This window comes from Bos javanicus, chromosome 19 (assembly GCF_032452875.1).
Source record: "Bos javanicus breed banteng chromosome 19, ARS-OSU_banteng_1.0, whole genome shotgun sequence".
In the NCBI taxonomy this organism is placed as follows: Eukaryota; Metazoa; Chordata; class Mammalia; order Artiodactyla; family Bovidae; genus Bos; species Bos javanicus.
The window spans coordinates 6,592,462-6,614,093 of NC_083886.1; the positions used below are offsets into that span (position 1 = coordinate 6,592,462).

Here is a 21,632-nt window from a genome sequence, read left to right on the forward strand (position 1 = left end):
GCCTCATTCACCATTGTAGGAGGGGTCCAGCGCCATGGAGGAGGAGCTAACACAGTGCCTGAACACAGTAGGTATTCAGTGCATCCTTGCAAATGGAATGTGTAATGAGCTGTCCATAAGTAAGACTTATTTCCCACTTTAACTCTCATGCCCTTGTATTCATTTATTCACGTTCAGTTACTGGATGCTACAGATGCCAAACACTGCAAAGTCTCAGAATTCAACTCAAAACAGATGTAGTCTTAGCTCTTATGTGATTTATATTTTATGCAAACGACATTCAACTGAAGTTAACCAAGCTTTTTCCATTTATTTTCTTTATTCCCCTTAATTTATTCCATAGCTGAATTTCTAGGCCATTTAATGTCATTGCCTCGAGAAAGGTATGTGACATCAGAAAGCAGAGGAACGCTTGCTCTTTTGAGTTTCAAAAGTCTGACTCCTTAGGGAACTGGAAAGGATTCATGATTTAGAACAAAGATTTGAAAGCACATATGATGCAAAAGAGTAAGGCTTTCCTACTCCCACCCTAGGATATAATTCTCCTGGCTGTGGGAGAGGACAAATAACAAAACTGTTAGAGGGGCTCAGAGAAATGGGCTGGGCCCCAACTCCTGGACCACCTTCCTGGGAGCAGTAAAACCTGGTGATATGCGTTAGTGTTGAGCAGAGGAAACCCACTCCTCACTGTGCCCCAGATGGAAGTAATTGCAAGGTGTGTACAGGCAGATGGAGCCTTGGACAACATCAGTGAGCTTCCTCCAGCCCAGTGTGATTCATACTGAAAGATCAAATGGATTTCCATGAACCCCAAAGGATCACAAGAATAGGAAGACCCTCCCACGCCCCCACCAGACCTAAAAGAGGTTTTTTTTCCATTTCATCCAGTTAATGAGGATTTTTTTCCTTTGAAGCCTCTCAGTGAAACCCAATTTGGACAATGACATCACACCATCCAAACCCAGAGTGCCCTAGCACTTAGTAAGTCTCCCAGAGTTTAGCAATGACTAAAGAGGGAACTACAAGGTGACTGAGATTAATATCGGTTGAAATCACTTAAACCCTGCTCATAATGTTCCCTTCCTCCAGAGGAAAACCTCTAGATAACCACAATGGTATGATCACTCACGTAGAGCCAGACTCTGGAGTGCGAAGAAGTCAACTGGGCCTTAGGAAGCATCACTACAAACAAAGCTAATGAAAGTGATGGAATTCCAGCTGAGCTCTTTCAAATCTTAAAAGATGATGCTGTTAAAGTGCTGGACTCAGTTCAGTTCAGTTCAATCACTCAGTCGTGTCCAACTCTGCAACCCCATGGACTGTAGCATGCCAGGCCTCCCTGTCCATCATCACAAACTCCCCGAGCTTACTCAAACTCATGTCCATTGAGTTGGTGTTGCCATCCAACCATCTTATCCTCTGTCATCCCCTTCTCCTCCCGCCCTCAATCTTTCCCAGCATCAGGGTCTTTTCCACTGAGTCAGTTCACATCAGGTGGCCAAAGTATTGGAGCTTCAGCTTCAACATCAGCTGCACACAATATGCAGCAAATCTGGAAAACAGCCATGGCCATAAGACTGGAAAAGGTCAGTTTTCATTCCAATCCCAAAGAAAGGCAATGTCAAAGAATATTCAAACTACCACAAAGTGCACTCATCTCATATGCTAGCAAAGTAATGCTCAACATACTCCAAGCCAGGCTTCAGAAGTACCTGAACTTCCAGTTGTTCAAGCTGGATTTAGAAAAGACAGAGGAACCAGAATTGCCAAATTCTGCTGGATCATAGAAAAAGCAGAAAAACATCTACTTCTGCTTCAAAACCTATGCTAAAACCTTTGACTGTGTGGATCACAACAAACTGTGGGAAATTATTCAAGAGATGGGAATACCAGACCATCTCACCTGCCTCCTGAAAAACCTGTATGCAGGTCAAGAAGCAACAGTTAGAACTGGACATGGAACATCAGACTGGTTCCAAATTGGAAAAGGAGTACGTCAAGGCTGTATATTGTCACCCTGCTTATTTAACTTATATGCAGAGTACATCACGCAAAATGCCAGGCTGGATGAAGCACAAGCTGGAATCAAGATTGCCGGGAGAAATATCAATAACCTCAGATATCCGGATGACACCACCCTTATGGCAGAAAGTGAAGAGGAACTAAAGAGCCTCTAGATGAGAGTGAAAGAGGAGAGAAAAAAAAAAAAATGCTGGCTTAAAACTCAGCATTCAAAAAATGAAGATCATGGCATCCAGTCCCATCACTTCATGGCAAATAGTTGGAAAAACAATGGAAACAGTGCCAGACTTTATTTTTTTGCACTCCAAGATCACTGCAGATGGTGACTGCAGCCATGAAATTAAAAGATGCTTGTTTCTCAGAAGAAAAGCTATGATCAACCTAGACAGCATAGTAAAAAGCAGAGACATTACTTTACCGACAAAGGTCCATCTAGTCAAAGCTATGGTTTTTCCTGTGGTCATGTATGGATGTGAGAGTTGGAGTATAAAGAAAGCTGAGCACCAAAGAATTGATGCTCTTGAACTGTGGTGTTGGAGAAGACTCTTGAGAGTCCCTTGGACTGCAAGGAGATCCAACCAGTCCATCCTAAAGGAAATAAGTCCTGAATATTCATTGGAAGGACTGATGCTGAAGCTGAAACTCCAATACTTTTGCCACCTGATGTGAAGATCTGGACTCATTGGAAAACACCCTGATGCTGGGAAAGATTGAAGGCAGGAGAAGGGGACGACAGAGGATGAGATGGTTGGATGGCATTACCTACTCAACGAACGTGAGTTTGATCAAGTTCCGGAAACAGTGAAGGACAGGGAAGCCTGGTGAGCTGCAGTCCATAGTGTTGCAAAGAGTCAAACACGACTGAGCAACTGAACAACAAGTGAGTAACGCAGCTGAGCTGGCCTGTCTGCCTCCTCACTCTCAGGTAAGAGCTGACTTGCTTGGTGACTTTCAGGTAAAGAAAAAGACGTGTACTGTTTCTGAACGTTTGTTAATATGTTCTCCTTTCTCTGATCCATGCCAACACTGCCGATTAGTTTGGCTTTCCTTTTTATTACCTGGATAATGGCCATGGAGACAATATGTCTTTCTCCCTCTCTACCATACCTGTCCACATCAACCTCCCCACTGCATTTCGGTCGGAATTCTCTTTCTGAAACACACATTTGACTCTTGTTTCCTTGCTGGTCTTCAGTCCTCAGCACCTTCCATTATCTGCCCCTTCCTTTTTTTCTCCAGCCTCATTTCTCAGGCCCCACAGTCATTCAGACAGACTGTATAGGGAACTCCTGCCTTGGTCGCTCAGCAGATTCCTCCTTCTTTAGACGCCACTCGGCCCAGCTCTTCTCTGAAGATGCTGATGTGTTCCGTCCTCCTCCCTCCACCAGCAGGCACCGCCTCTGCATTTGTTCACACCTGTCCAGCCCCTCTTGCCACTCCACTCAAGGGCAGTGAAGGAAGAACTTCCACCGCCAGAGAAGTTGCTGACCTCCTTGTCCAGGTCCCACTGGGACACTACAGTCATTCACTAATTTATTTATGTCTAGTGAGGTGGGTTTCTGAGACTTCAAGGCTGAGATCTGACCCTACGCTCTCCTTTGTGTTTCCTCTGAATGTGGTAACAAGCTCTCATTAAAGCCAACTAGTCTGTCACCGCGGCTGTCCCACTCAGCATCCCAGATAGGAGAACACCTTAGGGAGAGCTGGGGGGATGGGAAGACAGAAAGGTGGCTCAGCCTGTTGTTTCTTACTTGTCCTTGTGGCAGGAGGGTGCTTTTACCTAGAACCCGGATGCTGAGAGGGTTAGCTGAGTGGAGACGTGCTCTAAAATCCTACATCACCCCCCGTCACTGCAAACCTCTTACTAAATCCTATCACACTGTTTTTGCAATTAATTTTGGCATGAAAGGGAGGCATGTGTCTCTCCTACAGACTCTGAGTCCCTTAAGAGTCCATATGTTATTCTTCATCCCTCTCATTGGACATGGCACAGTGATGTTCAGTGAGTGTTTACAGAATACATTGTAAAGTGAATTATTGCTTTCAAAAGCTCTTTTGCTGTTTCCTGTGTCTGGTAGGGAAAAACAAAGTGAATGAAAAAGAAAATGAGATGGGAGTTTAGCACATCGACACCAACTAGTTCTACTAACTTGGAATGATGTGATGGGTTTTGCTAAAGAAGGCAGCGTATGCTACATAAGTTTGACCATAAAACTCACAGTGTAATTACAGAAGGATTGTTAAGTATATATGCAAACTTTGTTGATTTTTGCATACACACAAAAGTCCTGCACAGTCCTGCAAAAAAACCTTGATTTTTTCCCAAGATTTTGAAAAAACACAACAGGATGGTTTTGGTATGGAAGGGTAGGTAAAGCCCATAGCAAAGTAACTGTGCTTTTCAACGCAACAGTGTTAAACTTTTGTTGTTAAACTTCTGTTCTTACCGGTTAATTAATCATGTTGCTGAAGAATTGATTTGGCACAAAAGAGTTATGTATTGCCACGGTACTCTGAAGGTGCAGAAATTATCCCATCTATAACTAAGCACATTGGAATTGCTTGTGTATGCTGTTTCACAATAAAGAAATTCATCATCAGCAAACTATGGGGTGAGAAAACAGGAAGACAAAACAAATTGGGTGGATATAAAGTTACCTTGGCATATAGACAGTTCAAGTGAGACATTTCTTTGAAATGGAAAATGAAAAGATGTTTATGGGCAGATCCTATTAATATTTCTATATGCTGAGTAGTTTTATCATTCAGCAAAATGGCTGTCCAGGGAGGCCTTACAAATAACTGTGAAAAGAAGAGAAGCAAAAAGCAAAAGAGAAAAGGAAATATATAAGCATCTGAATGCAGAGTTCCAAAGAATAACAAGGAGAGATAAGAAAGCCTTCCTCAGCGATCAATATGAAGAAATAGAGAAAAACAACAGAATGAGAAAGACTAGAGATCTCTTAAAGAAAATTAGAGATACCAAGGGAACATTTCATGCAAAGATGGGCTCGAAAAAGGACAGAAATGGTATGGACCTAACAGAAGCAGAAGATATTAAGAAGAGGTGGCAAGAATACACTGAAGAACTGTACAAAAAAAAAGATTTCATGACCCAGATAATCACGATGGTGTGATCACTCACCTAGAGCCAAACATCCTGGATGTAAAGTCAAGTGGGCCTTAGAAAGCATCACTACGAACAAAGCTAGTGGAGGTGATGGAATTCATTTGAGCTATTTCAAATCCTGAAAGATGATGCTGCGAAAGTGCTGATGCCAGCAGATTTGGAAAACTCATCAGTGGCCACAGGACTGGAAAAGATCAGTTTTCATTCCAATCCCAAATAAAGGCAATGCCAAAGAATGCTCAAACTACTACACAATTGTACTCATCTCACATGCTAGTAAAGTAATGCTCAAAATTCTCCAAGCCAGGCTTCAGCAGTATGTGAACCATGAACTTCCAAATGTTCAAGCTGGATTTAGAAAAGGCAGAGGAACCAGGGATCAAATTGCCAACATCCCCTGGATCATCGAAAAAGCAAGAGAGTTCCAGAAAAACATCTATTTCTGCTTTATTGACTATGCCAAAGCCTTTGACTGTGTGGATCACAATAAACTGTGGAAAATTCTGAAAGAGATGGGAATACCAGATCACCTGACTGGCCTCTTGAGAAACCTATATGCAGGTCAGGAAGCAACAGTTAGAACTGGACATGGAACAACAGACTGGTTCCAAATAGGAAAAGGAGTACGTCAAAGCTGTATATTGTCACCCTGCTTATTTAACTTCTATGCAGAGTCCATCATGAGAAACGCTGGGCTGGAAGAAGCACAAGCTGGAATCAAGATTGCAGGGAGAAATATCAATAACCTCAGATATGCAGATGACACCACCCTTATGGCAGAAAATGAAGAGGAACTCAAAAGCCTCTTGATGAAAGTGAAAGAGGAGAGTGAGAAAGTTGGCTTAAAGCTCAACATTCAGAAAACAAAGATCACGGCATCTGGTCCCATCACTTCATGGGAAATAGATGGGGAAACAGTGGATACAGTGTCAGACTTTATTTTGGGGGGCTCCAAAATCACAGATGGTGATTGCAGCCATGAAAGTAAAAGATGCTTACTCCTTGGAAGGAAAGTTATGACCAACCTAAATAGCATATTCAAAAGCAGAGACATTACTTTGCCAACAAAGGTCCATCTAGTCAAAGCTATGGTTTTTCCAGTGGCCATGTATGGATGTGAGAGTTGGACTGTGAAGAAAGCTGAGTGCCGAAGAATTGATGCTTTTGAACTGTGGTGTTGGAGAAGACTCTTGAGAGTCCCTTGGACTGCAAGGAGATCCAACCAGTCCATCCTAAAGGAGATCAGCCCTGGGATTTCTTTGGAAAGACTGATGCTGAAGCTGAAACTCCAGTACTTTGGCCACCTCATGTGAAGAGTTGACTCATTGGAAAGACCCTGATGCTGGGAGGGATTGGGGGCAGGAGGAGAAGGGGACGACAGAGGATGAGATGGCTGGATGGCATCACCGACTTGATGGACGTGAGTTTGAGTGAACTCTGGGAGTTGGTGATGGACAGGGGTGCCTGGCGTGCTGCAGTTCATGGGGTCGTAAAGAGTCAAACACGACTGAGCGACTGAACTGAACTGAACTTTATCATTCAGGGCAGTAATCCATGCATTTAATCTAATACCAGCTTTTCGTTTTTGTGTAGTGATCACACAGCTTATATATAGTTCTCTGTGTATGTTAGTTGTTCAGCCGTGTCTGACTCTGTGATTTTACATACTGTAGACCATCAGGCTCTTCTGTCCATGGGATTTTTCAGACCAGAATTCTGGAGTGGGTTGCCATTTCCTTCTCCAGGGGATCTTCCCAACCCAGGGATCAAACCCAGGTCTCCTGTGTGTCCTCCATTTCAGGCAGATTCTTCACCCACTTAGCCATCAGTGAAGCCAATATAGTTCTGTGATCACCATTAAAAAATAAAAGGCTGGCACAAAATTAAATGCATTGATTACTTCTCTGAGTAATGTATAAACATGTATATACATTTGTTTATATATATATACATGTATATATGTATATAATGTATAAATGTATAAACATACATTTATATGTGTATATATACACACATATACATACTTTAGAAGAATAAGAAATATTTAATAGACTAAAGTCTACAGATTTTTAAGAATATGATGAAATGTTGGCCTATCACTCACAAATATAACCCTTAATATGACTCATATAAGGTGAAAAGTCTATGAAGTTATCTTAGGTTTCCAACGTTGCTAAGACTGTTCATTGATTATATTCTTTCTGTCTCTGAGTAGCATATTCTTGATTAGTATTTAGTTCAGTTCAATTCAGTCACTCAGTCATGTCCAACCCTTTGCAACCCCATGGACATGATTAGTATTGGGTTGGCCGAAAAGTTCGTTTAAGTTTTTCTATAAAATGTTTTGGAAAACTCAAACAAACTTTTTGGCCAACCAAGTATTTCACCCGTGGTCCAGTGGTTAAGAATCTTCCTGCCAATGTGGGGGACATGGGTTCAATCCCTGGTGTGGGAGGATTCCATGAACCATAAGGCAACCAAGCCAGTGTGCCCGCACTGAGCTTGTGCCCGCAGAAGCTGGTGAGCCCGCACACGCGCAGCCTGTGATTCGCAACAAGAGAAACCAGCACAACAAGCAGCCCACATGCAGCAACGAAGACCCAGCACAACCAAAAATAAATAAATGCATATAAAGCCAAAGTAGAGCCAAAGAAGCTTTTCAAAAAAGCCATCAATTATAAGACACACCACTATTTTATGTAAAACCAAAAATCATAAAAAGAATCTAAAATATGACATGGCAGTTTGAATTTTGTCTTATGGCTTTTTAAGTAAATCTAAGAGCTATTTTAACATAGTGTTTATCATGTGTGTGTATAAAGGAAAATTAAATACAAGTAAATTATGATATTCCTAAAACTTCTGTATATTCAGAGTGGAACTCTTCTGAATCTCTCTTTTAAATCAGTTTTCATCCACATTTTTCATAATAACATCCTATCTGCCATCAAAGTGAAGCTTTTCTTAAAGGACTGTTCTACTACCATCCCTAGGGGTTTTTTCCTGGGCTTTAACATCTGTTCTGAAGTTTGATGCTGGTACTTTTTTGATCTTTTCAAAAGGGTTTAATAGAAGAGCTTTTAGACTAATCGGGATTTATATTCCTTCCTCAAATAGTCCTTAAATGCTTTATCTCCTGAAAAGTAAAGGAGTAACAGTCCATTCACATCTCAAGAAAAAGAGCCAAGTTCATGCATGCATGGGCAAAGGCAGTTGTATTGGTTGCCTTTGGCAGCGTTGGCGGCACAGGTGAGTCCAGCTGCTTTCCTGGCCCACAGCACGTGCAAGATATCATGGGTTTTAAGACACACCTTGCAGTTTGTTCAGTTCCCCTGAGGTGAGAAAATGTTTGAGTTAGGAGGGAAAAGATAGGAAATAGAAAACTAGGACTAACACAAAGGGAGGAGGGAAAAGCCCACATAGGGGCATGATGCCAAGCAAAGCCCATCCATCAGAGGGTGTGAAGAAGGGATGGCATTTTGGCTCAGTCCCACAGGGGAGCTCAGGAGACAATGTAAGTCCTACCCATGTCCGTTGTCCAAGCTGAGGCTCCCCCCACCCCTCTGTCATTGGTTAAGCACTGGAAGCCTGGCAGGAAGATGTGAATTTCTAGGTCCTTTGACCTCTGTGTAGACAAGGTGGGCTCCACAGCCCTGTAACAAAGAGAAGCAGGGCCAGATGTTGGGAGTAAGAGCACACAGAGCTCATGTTCACGAGGGTGGTGGGCGGATCTGAGAGTGCGGACTGTGTCCACTACATGTCCCGAGTTCAAACACATTTAAATCTGAAAGATGTGTGTCTTAGAGCTGATGGAATATGGGACAGAGGGTCAAATTTCCTTCTTCCTGACTCATCTCAGAGTAACCTTAAAATTGAGTTAAAGATGAAATGTCTTAACATGAAAACAGAATGGCCTTTCTAAAATAGTGTGTAATTCAATCAAAGGTACTTTAAAGGCTATTCCTAAAAATCCTAACAGAAAATACTTGGAAGAGAGCAAGCAATTCTGCCCCTCCATTGACAGGAATTGAATGCCTGAACTATCTAGGACAGATTAACTGTGTTATCTACTCTGTGAAGTCAATCCTTAAGCCTGTGGACAATTCAGATTCCTTCAATAACCCATACCAGTGCCTTTTTCCTGCCAATTTCAAAGAAATTAGACACAAGCTTCCCCCTTCTGTGATATGAGGTTTGCCTAGAATTATTGATGAGTTACCTAAGATATGATTTAAAAAAAAACAAAACATTTTAAAAGCACAATAATACTCTATGTTGGTTGCATCAATAGCCTTAGATATTTTGCGGGCATTGATAAATCACTATAAACTTTCTGGAAAGCAGTCTTGGAACACCGATCAAAAACCTTAAAGATATTTAAACTTTTTGACCCTATCGTTCTAGTACTGTGAATTTATTCTCACACGCGTGCATGCTAAGTCACGTTAGTTGTGTCTGACTCTTTGTAACTCTATGGACCATAGCTTGCCAGGCTCCACTGTCCATGGGCTTCTCCAGGCAAGAATGCTGGAGTGGGTTGTGATGTCCTCCTCCAGGGCATCTTCCCAACCCAGGAATCGAACCTGGGCTTCTCTCTTTTTAAAATTTATTTATTTTTTTAATTGAAAGATAATTGCTGTACAGAATTATATGGGTTTCTGCCAAACACTAACATGAATCAGCCATAGGAATACATATGCCCCCTCCCTCTTGAGCCTCCCTCCTACCTCCTTCCCCATCCTACCTCTCTAGGTTGTTATAAAGCCCTGGTTTGAGTTTCCTGAGTCATACAGCAAATTCCTATTGGCTGTCTATTTTCCACCTGGTAATGTAAGTTTCCATGTTACTCCCTCCATATATTCCGCCTTCTCCTTCCTTCTCCTCCCATCCCCTGCCCCCATGTCCATAACTCTGCATCTCCATTGTTGCCCAACAAATAATTTAATCAGTACCATCTTTCTAGATTCCATGTATATTTGTTAGTATATATTTGTTTTTCTCTTTCTGACTCACTTCACCCTGTATTTTAGGCTCTAGGTTCATCCACATCATTAGAACTGACTCAAATGTGTTCCTTTTTATGACTGAGTAATACTCCACTATATATGTGTACCACAGCTTCTTTATCCATTCACCTGTCAATGGATATCTAGGTTGCTTCCATGTTCTAGCTATTGTATATAGTCCTGCAGTGAACATTGGGATACATGTGTCTTTTTCATTGTTGGTTTCCTCAGGCTATATGCCTAGTGGGATTGCTGGGTCATATGATGTGAATCCATGTCTTACATTTCCTGCCTTGGCAGGTGGGTTCTTTACCACTAGAGCCACCTGGGAAGTTTATCCTCACAAGTGACTACAACTTTAAATTTTAAGAAAATGTATTGAAAAGGTTTTCTGAAGCACTATTTAAAATAAAAAAGTCCTTTTATAGGCCTTGGACTTCCCCTGTGGTCCAGTGGTTAAGAATCTGTCTGCCAATGCAGGGGATGTGGGTTTGACTTCTGATCTGGGAGGATTCCACATGTTGTGGTGCAGCGAAGCCCATGGGCCTCAATTACTGAAGCCCACACACTCTAGAGCCCGTGCTCCATTGCAAGAGAAGCCACCTCAAGAAGAAGTCCTCACATCACAATGAAGAGTAGCCCCTGCCCCCTGCAGGTAAAGAAAGCCTGCTCAGCAACAAAGACCCAGAGTGGCTAATAAATAAATAATGAAATTTTACAATAATATATATGCAGATGACACCACCCTTATGGCAGAAATTGAAGAGGAACTAAAAAGCCTCTTGATGAAAATGAAAGAGGAAAGTGAAAAAGTTGGCTTAAAGCTCAACATTCAGAAAACAAGGATCATGGCATCTGGTCCCATCACTTCATGGGAAATAGATGGAGAAACAGTGGATACAGTGTCAGACTTATTTTGGGGGGCTTCAAAATCACTGCAGATGGTGATTGCAGCCATGAAAGTAAAAGACACTTACTCCTTGGAAGGAAAGTTATGACCAACCTAAATAGCATATTCAAAAGCAGACACATTACTTTGCCAACAAAGGTCTGTCTAGTCAAGGATATGGTTTTTCCAGTAGTCATGTATGGATGTGAGAGTTGGACTGTGAAGAAAGCTGAGAGCCGAAGACTTGATGCTTTTGAACTGTGGTGTTGGAGAAGACTCTTGAGAGTCCCTGGGACTGCAAGGAGATCCAACCAGTCCATTCTAAAGGAGATCAGTCCTGGGTGTTCTTTGGAAGGAATGATGCTAAAGCTGAAACTCCAGTACTCTGGCCACCTCATGCAAAGAGTTGACTCATTGGAAAAGACTCTGATGCTGGGAGGGATTGGGGGCAAGAGGAGAAGGGGACAACAGAGGATGAGATGGCTGGATGGCATCATTGACTCAACTCAACTCAACTCAACTCAACTCAACTCAAACGTGAGTTTGAGTGAACTCCAGGAGTCAGTGATGGACAGGGAGGCCTGGCATGCTGCAATTCATGGGGTTGCAAAGAGTCAGACACGACTGAGCAACTGAACTGAACTGAACGGATAGGCCTCAAACCAGGAGAACATCTGAGTAATATATATCTAACATGATGGAAAATACTTAATAATATTTAAAGACCCAGGGAAAATATCACACCTATAACATTGTGGAAATAAAAGAAAACAGGTGTCTGTTTACAGTATGATATCAACTGTATTTTATATATAAATACTACAGAAGACCTTGAAGAAAATATTAGATCAAATTATCAGTAGTATTTATTTTACTTGTTATATTTTTCTACATTTTAAAAATTCTCTATGGTAAGAAATTTATGAGAAAAAATAAGTGGGAAATTTATAAGAAAAAGTGGTAAATTTATAAGAAAAAATAAATTTTATATACGGAAAAAAATATATGTGAGCTGATGATAGTTTTTGTTTCCCCATTATTTCCTAGGAGAGTTTTGCTTTAGGACTCTGTATATAATCTGGTAAAAGTTTTTAATGCTGTAACATGAGGGCTGAAAAGAGGAATGGTTGGGCTGTGGGTATGAATGAGACCTGGTCTGTATTCTCAATACTTAAGTTGATTATTATGGAAACAAAAAAATATTTGCATTTAATATTTCTGTCTATACCTCTTATGTGGCCAGATTCATTGCCTTTAACTCTTATTCAGAATTTTTCTTTTGCTAGAAAAATAAGATTGTCACAGATGAGATATTCCTTTTTTCATTCTCTAGTTGGATGGTAGCATAAAGACTGAGGCTTTCATTGCTATTATGGATGGCAATTTAAATATTCCTGAACAATATCATTGAGAAAACATCCTGCAGGTCACCCGAGTTTTCCGTCTATATCTTGCCTTTTTCAAAGATCCTGGACCTGTTTTCTCCCCACTGAAAACATTTAAGCAGTAAAAATAGCAGGGGATTTTAGCAAAGTTGATGTGTCATTAGGTTTTTCACTTTAATTCTTTACACCTAGAGCCAGGTCTGAAGTATTCCTCCTTTGGACGCAGTGGCTGGTGCTGGACTGTGCCCTGAACTAGGTGAGCCTCTGAATAATGTCTTCTCAGGAAGCACAGAGATGGGAATATCAGACCACCTTACCTGCCTCCTGAGAAACCTGTATGGCAGTCAAAAAACAACAGTTAGAACCAGACATAAAACAACAAATTGGCTCAAACTTGGGAAAGGGGTACATTAAGGCTACATATTGTCACCCTGCTTATTTAACTTAGAGCACAGTACATCACATGAAATGCCAGGTTGGATGAAGCTCAAGCTGGAATCAAGATTGCCAGGAGAAATATCAATAACCTCATATATGCAGATGAGACCACCCTTATGGCAAAAAGCAAAGAAGAGCTAAACAGCCTCTTGATGAGGGTGAAAGAGGAGAGTGAAAAAACTGGCTTAAAATTCAACATTCAAAAAACTAAGATGATGACATTCAGTCCAATCACTTCATGGCAAATAGATGGGAAAACAATGGAAACAGTGACAGATTTTATTTTCCTGGACTCCAAAATCACTGGACAGTGACTGCAGCCATGAAGTTAAAAGATGGTTGCTCCTTGGAAGAAAAGCTATGAAAACCTAGACAGTTATTATAAAGCAGAGACATCACTTTGCTGACAAAGTCCGTCTAGTCAAAGCTATGGTTTTTCCAGTAGTCATGTACAGATGTGAGAAATGCATCATAAAGAAGGCTAACCACCAAAGAATGGATGCTTCTGAACTGTGGTGTTGGAGAAGACTCTAGACAGTCCCTTGGACTGCAAGGAGATCAAGCCAGTCAATCGTAAAGGAAATCAACCGTGAATATTCATTGGAAGGACTGATGCTGAAACTGAAGCTGCAATACTTTGGCCACCTGATGTGAAGCTGACTCATTAGGAAAGACCTTGATGCTGGAAAGCCAAAAGCTTTTGACTGCGTGGATCACAAAAAACTGGAAAATTCTTAAAGAGATGGGAATACCAGACCACCTCACCAACCTCCTGAGAAATCTGTATGCAGGTCAATAAGCAACAGTTAGAACCACACGTGGAACAACAGACTGGTTCTAAATTGGGAAAGGAGCACGTCAAGGCTGTATATTGTCACCCTGCTGATTTAACGTATATGCAGAGAACATCGTGCGAAAGAAATGCTGGGCTGGATGAAGCACAAGCTGAAATCAAGATTGCAAGGAGAAATATCAATAACCTTAGATACGGAGATGACACCACCCTTATGGCAGAAAGCAAAGAAGAACTGAAGAGCCTCTTGATGAAAGTGAAAGAGGAGAGTGAAAAAGATGGCTTAAAATTCAACATTCAAAAAACGAAGATCTGGTCCCATCACTTCATGGCAAATAGATGACAGACTTTATTTTTTTGGTGCAGATGTTGACTGCAGCCATGAAATTAAAAGATGCTTTCTCCTTGGAAGAAAAGCTATGACCAAACTAGACAGCATATTAAAAAGCAGACACATTGCTTTGCTGGCAAAGGTCCATCTAGTCATAGCTATGGTTTTTTCCAGTAGTCACGTATGGATGTGAGAGTTGGACTATAAAGAAAGCTGAGAGCCGAAGAATTGATGGTTTTGAACTATGGTGTAGAAGAAGACTCTAGAGAGTCCCTTGGACTGCAAGGAGATCAAACCAGTCCATCCTAAAGGAAATCAGTCCTGAATATTCATTGGAAGGAATGATGTTGAAGCTGAAACTCCAATACTTTGGCCACCTGATGGGAAGAACTGACTGCTTGGAAAAGACCTGCAAGAGACCTTGTAAAAGATGCTAACAAAAGTTGAAGGTGTGAGGAGAAGCGGGCAACAGAGAATGTGCCGGTTGAATAGCATCACTGACTCAAAGGCTATGAGTTTGAGCAAACTCCAGGAGATAGTGGACAGAGAAGCCTGGAATGCTGTAGTCCATGGAGTTGCAAAGAGTCGGACACAACTTAGTGACTGAACAACAATAACAGGAAGCACAAAAATCTTAGAGTCCCTCTAGTCAACCATCTCTCAAATGAAAGAAGCCTTTTAAAGCATCACAGTAATAGCTACCTGAGTGCCTGATATCACTGTTGGTCATTCTCTGTAGAAGTGAGTTCTTGTCCTATTAAGATCAGCAGTCGGCTCTCCTGGAGGCACACTGCAGCCTCTTTCCTTGTGATGTGAGCTCACTAGACAGACCACCATCGGGGGTAGCAGTAAGAACAAGCCTCCCAGGGGTCATTTGGATGGTGATCAGGAAAGTCACCCAAAGGAGATATTCAGGTAAAATCATCTGGAGAGATTTTAAAAATCATGAAGCTTAGTCAGACTCCAGGCCAATTACAAATAATCTCTGGGAGGAGGACCCAGGTACCTGTGCTTTAAAGATCCTCATGATTACAGTGTATAGCCAAGGTTAAGAATCATTTCCCTGGACTATCTTGGAATCCAGGTAACCAGAACTTCCCAAGAAGCAGGCTGCTGAAAACAAAAGTTATAGTCTCGTGCATACATTCTTACAGTCACAAAATTGAAACTGCAACCTCAACAAAGCTTACAATCAGATATGCACACACATACTCTCCAATTGCGTGACTTCCTTTGATAACACTTCCCCATTTTGCATATTTGAAGACTGCCCCTAAATCCTGTTTATTTTTTTTTAATGTCAACAATAATGCCACAACTCACATTTTTACAGAATTTACAATTTAAAGTTTGTATCTCATGATAACTGGGTGAAGCAGTCAGGGCAAGCATTCTTTCTGTTTTGCATATGGGAAAACTGAGGCTCAGATAAGTTATGTGAATTTCTCAAGCCATGTTATGGTTACCAACTGTAATCGTATTCACAAGTTCCCTGGGACTTTCCCGGTTTTAAAAGTAGAGATCCCACATCTCAGGAGCCCTCTTAGCCCTTGGCCAGCCAGAGTGGTAAGTCACTCTGCACCTACAGCAAGAGGTTGAGATGGGTCCCAGGTATCTGTTCTGAAGGACTGTAGAGCTTGTGTAAGCCAGACCCTACTGTTTTCAGGGGGAAGAAAAGATCTGGGCGAATCTCCAGAACATGTGCTGGATCTCCTTCCACTCTGAGATTGATGTAGCGAGCCTGCCAGGGCGAGAAGAAAGAAAAGTGATGGGTCTCCACCTCCAATTGTATTAATAGAACATTCCCTAGGACTTGAAATTCCCAGACCACAGAGCAGAAAGTTGTGTCAGGTTTGTCTCTGTTTCTGTTTTGTTATTGTTGGGTTATTATAATTTTGGTTTAATATTTTTAAAATAATCATACAGAAAACTGAATTTCTTGAGGGGTGTAAAAATTCTATGAATTTTTAATGCAGCATGCATAGACACATTTGACCACCACCTTAATGAAGAAAAATGGCAACCCACTCCAGCATTCTTGCCTGGAGAATCCCAGGGATGGCAGAGTCTGGTGGGCTGCTGTCTATGGGGTCGCACAGAGTCGGACACGACTGAAGCGACTTAGCATTAGCATTAATGAAGAAATAGAGCAGTTTTATCACCCCACAAGCTCCCTTCTACCCTCCTTGTATGACATACTCAGTCCATCTCCAAATTCTGGCAATCACTGTTCTATTCTCCATAACTATAGTTTTGTCTTTTTGAGAATATGTAAATAATCATAGCATGTGTAAACTCCTGAGACTGGCTTCTTTTACTCAGCATGCCTCTGAGACGCATCCAGGTCACTGGGTGTACGAAGTTTGTTCATTTTCGTTACTGAGGAGTATTCCATTACATGGGTGGACCCCAGCTTGTTCCTCCATTCACCTACCGAAACGCATAGGGTTGTTTCCAGGTTTTGGTGATTATGAATTGAGCAGTTATAAACATTCATGTCTTAATGTTTGTTTTTCAATTGTGCTTTAAAAAAATGCCACATAATATAAAATTTGTGTGCTGGCTTTTGTATACACATGTGTTCACTCCTCCAGGGGAAATACCTGGAGGCAAGAGTGCATAAGCATGTGTGTGTTCATTTTTTTATTGCTGCTGTAACAAATTACCGCAAACTTTGTAGATTAAACAATACAAATTTATTATCATCTCACCATTCCATAGGTCAGAGGCCTAAAATGGGTCTTAGCAGGCTATATCCAAGCTGTTAGCAGGCTGCTCTAGAAAGAAACCCGTTTTCTTGCTCATTCAGTTACTGATAGAAGTCAGTTAGTGAACTAAGAACACTCTTTCCTTCTTTGGCTCATGGTCCCCTTGCTGCACTCTCAAAGCCATTCACATCACATCTCTATCTGACCCAGCCAAGAAAGATTCTCTGCTTTTAAGGACTCAGGTGGTTTGAGTAGATTCAGTTCAGTTCAGTTCAGTTCAGTCGCTCAGTTGTGTCTGACTCTTTGTGACCCCGTGGACTGCAGCACACCAAACTTCCCTGCCCATCACCAACTCCCAGAGCTTGCTCGAACTCATGTCCATCAAGTTGGTGATGCCATCCAACCATCTCATCCGCTGTTGTCCCCTTCTCCTCTCACTTTCAATCCTTCCCAGCATCAGGGTCAATGATCCTTCCAATGATTCAGTTCTTTACATCAGGTGGCCAAAGTATTGTAGTTTCAGCATCAATCCTTCCAATGAATATTCAGGACTGATTTCCTTTAGGATTGACTGGTTGAATCTCCTTGCTGTCCAAGGGACTCTCAGAAGTCTTCTCCAACACCCAGATAACCCAAGATAATGTCACCATTTCAAAGTCTATATCCTGGGGAGTGGCTGAGATGGCAGTGTAGGTAGACAGCTCACTTCCTCCCACAGACACATCAAAATTAAAACTATTTATGTAGCAGTTTGTTGATGAGGAAAAACTAGAAGACTTGCAGGAAAGATCTTCTACACTGAAGATATAAAGAAGGAAACACAACAAGACAGGAAAGAGGGGTGGAGATGGGGAGTAGTTGAGACCATAACCCTGTTGGGCAAGCCACAAATAAGAGGATGATTATAATTGCAGAGATGTCTCCTAGGAAGCAAGGGGCTGAAGTCCCACATTGGGCTCCTCAGCTCAGGGATCCTGAACCAAACAGTCAGCTTTGATGCCTACGGGTGACCCAGAGTGCTGCGAGAGTCAGAGGCTTTACTCAACAGAAAGTCTCACATACTCCAGGACCCGGGGCAGAAGCAGTAATTTGAAAGGAGCATAGGTCAGACTCACCTGCTGATCCTGAGCCTCCCAAGAGGCAGAAGACAACCAAAGTTCACCCTGGGACATAGACACTGGTGGAAATCATTTTGGAGAACTCGTTCTACCACATGGACACTAGTGTTGGCGAGCACCATTTTGGAATCCTCCCTCTAGCTTATCAGCTCTGAGACCCAGCCCCTCCCACTAGACTGTTGGCACCAGTGTTGGGACACCTCGGGCCAAGCAACTAGCTGGACAAATGACACAGCCCACCAACCAGCACTCCTGCTGTCTAAAGACTCCCTGAGCCAATGGCTGCCCCAGATCTGGCCTTGTTGACCAGAGGGCCCAGACACCTATGCTCTCTCACTGTGCTCTGAATCCCCCATGCCTGCAGCAAAAGACTCTGGGACTGTCTCTGCCCAGCAGTGGGCTGGCACTAGCCCTCAGACCAGCCTCACCCACCAACAGGTAGGCCCCAGCCCTAGAAACCTCTAGGCCCTAGCTCTGCCCACCGGGGGCTGAAAACACCAACTCTGGGGCCCTTGAGTCCTGCAGCCCTAGACCCAGGGCCTGATTCCACCTGCCACAGGGCAGGAGCTCGCCCCAGGGTTTGGCCTCACCCATCAGCAGGTGGACACCAGTCCCAGGGCCACCATGTCCCCACATCCTGATGGATGGGACCCAGCCCATACAACATCAAGCCAGCACTAGCCCCAAGACCCCTCTGGCCCCAGCCCCACCCACCAGCAGTTTGAGACACGTTGGAATCCTTAGTCACTCCAGAGTCCATCCCCACTTACCAGCAGATGCACACTAGTTTTAGGACACCCCAGACTCCACAGCCAGCCATGTCAGGAATTAGTCCCACTCACTATCAGGTCAACACTAGATCCAGGACCCCTAGCCCCACAACCACCCACCTCAGAACAGGACTCTGTCCACCAGAGGGCCATCATTAACCCCAGAGCTCCCTGGGACCTAAAGTCAGCAGCTTGAGGCCCAATCCCACCCACCAGTGGCCAGAAGCTTTCACACAAGGCAGGTCCTAGCAAGCAACCAGACTGGGGACCAGCCACACCTACTAGACCACCCAGAGTAGTCAGTCCATCACAACATAAGGACCCATACAGCCCCCACAAAATGCACCCCTAGAGCATATATCTCTGGTGACCAGAGTGGGATGCATATGATGTCTCCTACAAAAGACCATTTCTCCAAAACTGGGAAATGCAATCAACCTCTCAAATAAATAGATATAAAAATAGCAAATTAAGCAACCAGAAGCAATAGAGAAATATGTAAATGAAGGAACAAGATAAAACCCTAGAACAAGAACTAAGTGAAGTGGAGTTAGGCAATCTACCTGATAAAGTATTCAAGGTAATGATCATGAAGATATTCAAAGTAACTCACAAGAAGTTTGGGTGAACAGAGTGAGAAGATAGAATTTTTTAACAAAGAGTTAGAAAATATAAAGAAGAATCAGAGATAAGGAATACAATAATTGCAATGAAAAATCCACTAGAAGCAGCAGACAGTAGATTAGATGATACAGAGGAACAGATGAGTGAGCTGGAAGACAGAGTAATGGAAGTCACTGAAAAGTGAAGTTGCTCAGTCGTGTCGGACTCTTTGCCACCCAATGGACTGTAGCCCACCAGGCTCCTCCATCCATGGGACTTTCCAGGCAAGGGTACTGGAGTGGGTTGCCATTTCCTTTTCCAGGGGATCTTCTTGACCCAGGGATTGAACCCAGGTCTCCTGCATTGCAGGCAGACACTTTACCATCTGAGCCACAGGAAGTCACTGAAGTGGAACAGAAAAAGGAAAAAGAATAAAAAGAAATGAAGATGATTTAAGAGACCAACATTGAGCATACTAACAGTCACAGTACAGGGGTCCCAAAAGGAGAAGGGAGAGTGCAGGGGACAGAGAACACATTTGGAGACTTAATAGCTGAAAGCTTCCCTAACCTGGGAAAGGAAACAGACATCCTGGTCCAAAAACCACAGAGAGTACCAAATAGGATCAACTCAAAAAGGACCATACCAAGACACACAGTAATTAAAATAGCAAAAATTAAAGATAAAGAGAATGATAAAAACAGTTAAAAAAAGAAAAAAGCAACAAGTTATGTTTAAGGAATCTACATTCTCAAGTAATGAAAATAAAAACAAAACTAAACAAGTGAAACCTAATTAAACTTAAAATCTTCTGCACTGTAAAGGACACCATAAAAAAGTAAAAGACATCACACAGAATGGGAGAAAATATTTGCAAATTACATGACTGATAAGAGATTAATTTTAATATATTTAAAAAGCTCATAAAACTCAATATCAAAGAAACAAACAACCTAATCAAAAAATGGGCAGCAGATATAAATACATATTACTTCAAAGAAGACATACAGATGGCCAAAAAGCACATGAAAATGTGCTCAGCATCACTAATTATCAGAAAAACGCAAATCAAAACTGTTAACACAATGATCACGTCACACAAATCAGAATGGCTATCATGAAAAAAGGTCTACAAAAAATACATGCTGGAGAGGGTGTAGAGAAAAGGGTCTCCTCCTACAGTGCTCATGGGACTGTAAGTGGGTAGAGCCATTATATAGAACACTATGGAGTGCTGGGAGCAGGAGCTCCGCCCATGGCAAAGGTCATGAGGAAGGAGGCTGAGCATACACAAAGGCGGGATCAAGCCTCAGGAGTCCCCCTGGAAATTCTCGAGCATCTACCCCCAAAGCCAGAGTCTGCCTACTTTCTGCTTTGTGCTCTCACCTACACCTCTGACTTTACTGGGGGCTGTCCCCCACTACCTCTCTCTGAAAAAAAGAGTTACCTTACAGCTCCAGTTAATAAAGTTCCTGGGTGTGATAGTGTTTCAACCTACAAACTCCTTTGGAAGTCCTCTAGCCTGCCGGAATAGGTTTTTCCGACCACATGTGATTGCTCAGAGCCTCCCAACTGCGAGAGGCATGAGATGTTCTAAACTGTCTAAATACAGATTCCTTTGAGCAGTTAAAAGATTGATTAGAAATTGTATTGGTGAAGGGTTTTTCACTTGTTGGGCCAATGTTTGCTGCTAAGTCTCCATATCCCTTACCTGCTGTGTCCCTGGCAGTGTATTGATTAATATAATTGGTGTAAGTAGTAGCTTTAATGTTTGTAACCTGGGACCCTTGAGTTAATTATTTTTCTTGTTATAGCCCACCACACCTTTACCCTGTAGGAATGCAACTTTATCTAATGCTTTTGGAGGGTGGCGCCTGACTAATCAATCACCTTTAGAGAAAAATAAGTTTTCTGAAGAAAGGGTCTTAAAATGTTAACAGGCCTCCGGGCCAGAAGATGATGCAAATCACCTAAACTTTTGCATATGATAAGTTTGCAGGAAAAAAGCCTGGCTTACTGCATGACTCTACCCCTTCCCCCATTATCCTCTATGCATAACTTAAGGTATAAAAACTACTTTGGAAAATAAAGTGCGGGCCTTGTTCACCAAAACTTGGTCTCCCCATGTCGTTCTTTCTCTCACCTTCTGGCTGAATTATTCAGCCTCTTTTCTCCACTGAATTTTCTCACTGAGCTATCCTTATTTAACCACTCTTTATATCTTTAATTAACGCTTAATTGATCTATTGTTTCCTGATCGCCAATGCCGTCTCCCCTTCGAATTCCCTGGATCCACCGGGTCTGGACCCTGGCAATGGAGTTTTCTTTAAAAAACTAAAAGAGCTATATGATCCAGCAGCCCCACTCCAGGGCATATACCCAGAGAAAACCATGTTCACTGCATCTCTGTTCACAGTAAACAAGACATGGAAGCAACCT

At 42.3% G+C, this 21,632-nt stretch overlaps 1 protein-coding gene across 3 annotated transcripts in view; it reads left to right on the forward strand.

Annotated features, from left to right (window-relative positions):
* Window positions 1–21,305, forward strand: part of STXBP4 (syntaxin binding protein 4) — a 254,199-nt gene extending 232,894 nt beyond the window's left edge. For 2 of the 3 annotated variants that reach the window (XR_009731174.1, XM_061389993.1), the window contains one exon: window positions 20–9,399. Coding sequence is in view for 2 of the 3 variants with exons in the window: in XM_061389993.1 (XP_061245977.1) it covers window positions 20–50 (31 nt within the window). In the remaining variant the exon portion in view is untranslated. Of the gene's footprint in view, window positions 1–19; window positions 9,400–15,660 lie in introns of those variants that run through there. The other variant, XM_061389991.1, reaches the window with a different exon arrangement.
* The last annotated feature ends 327 nt before the right edge of the window (window positions 21,306–21,632 follow it).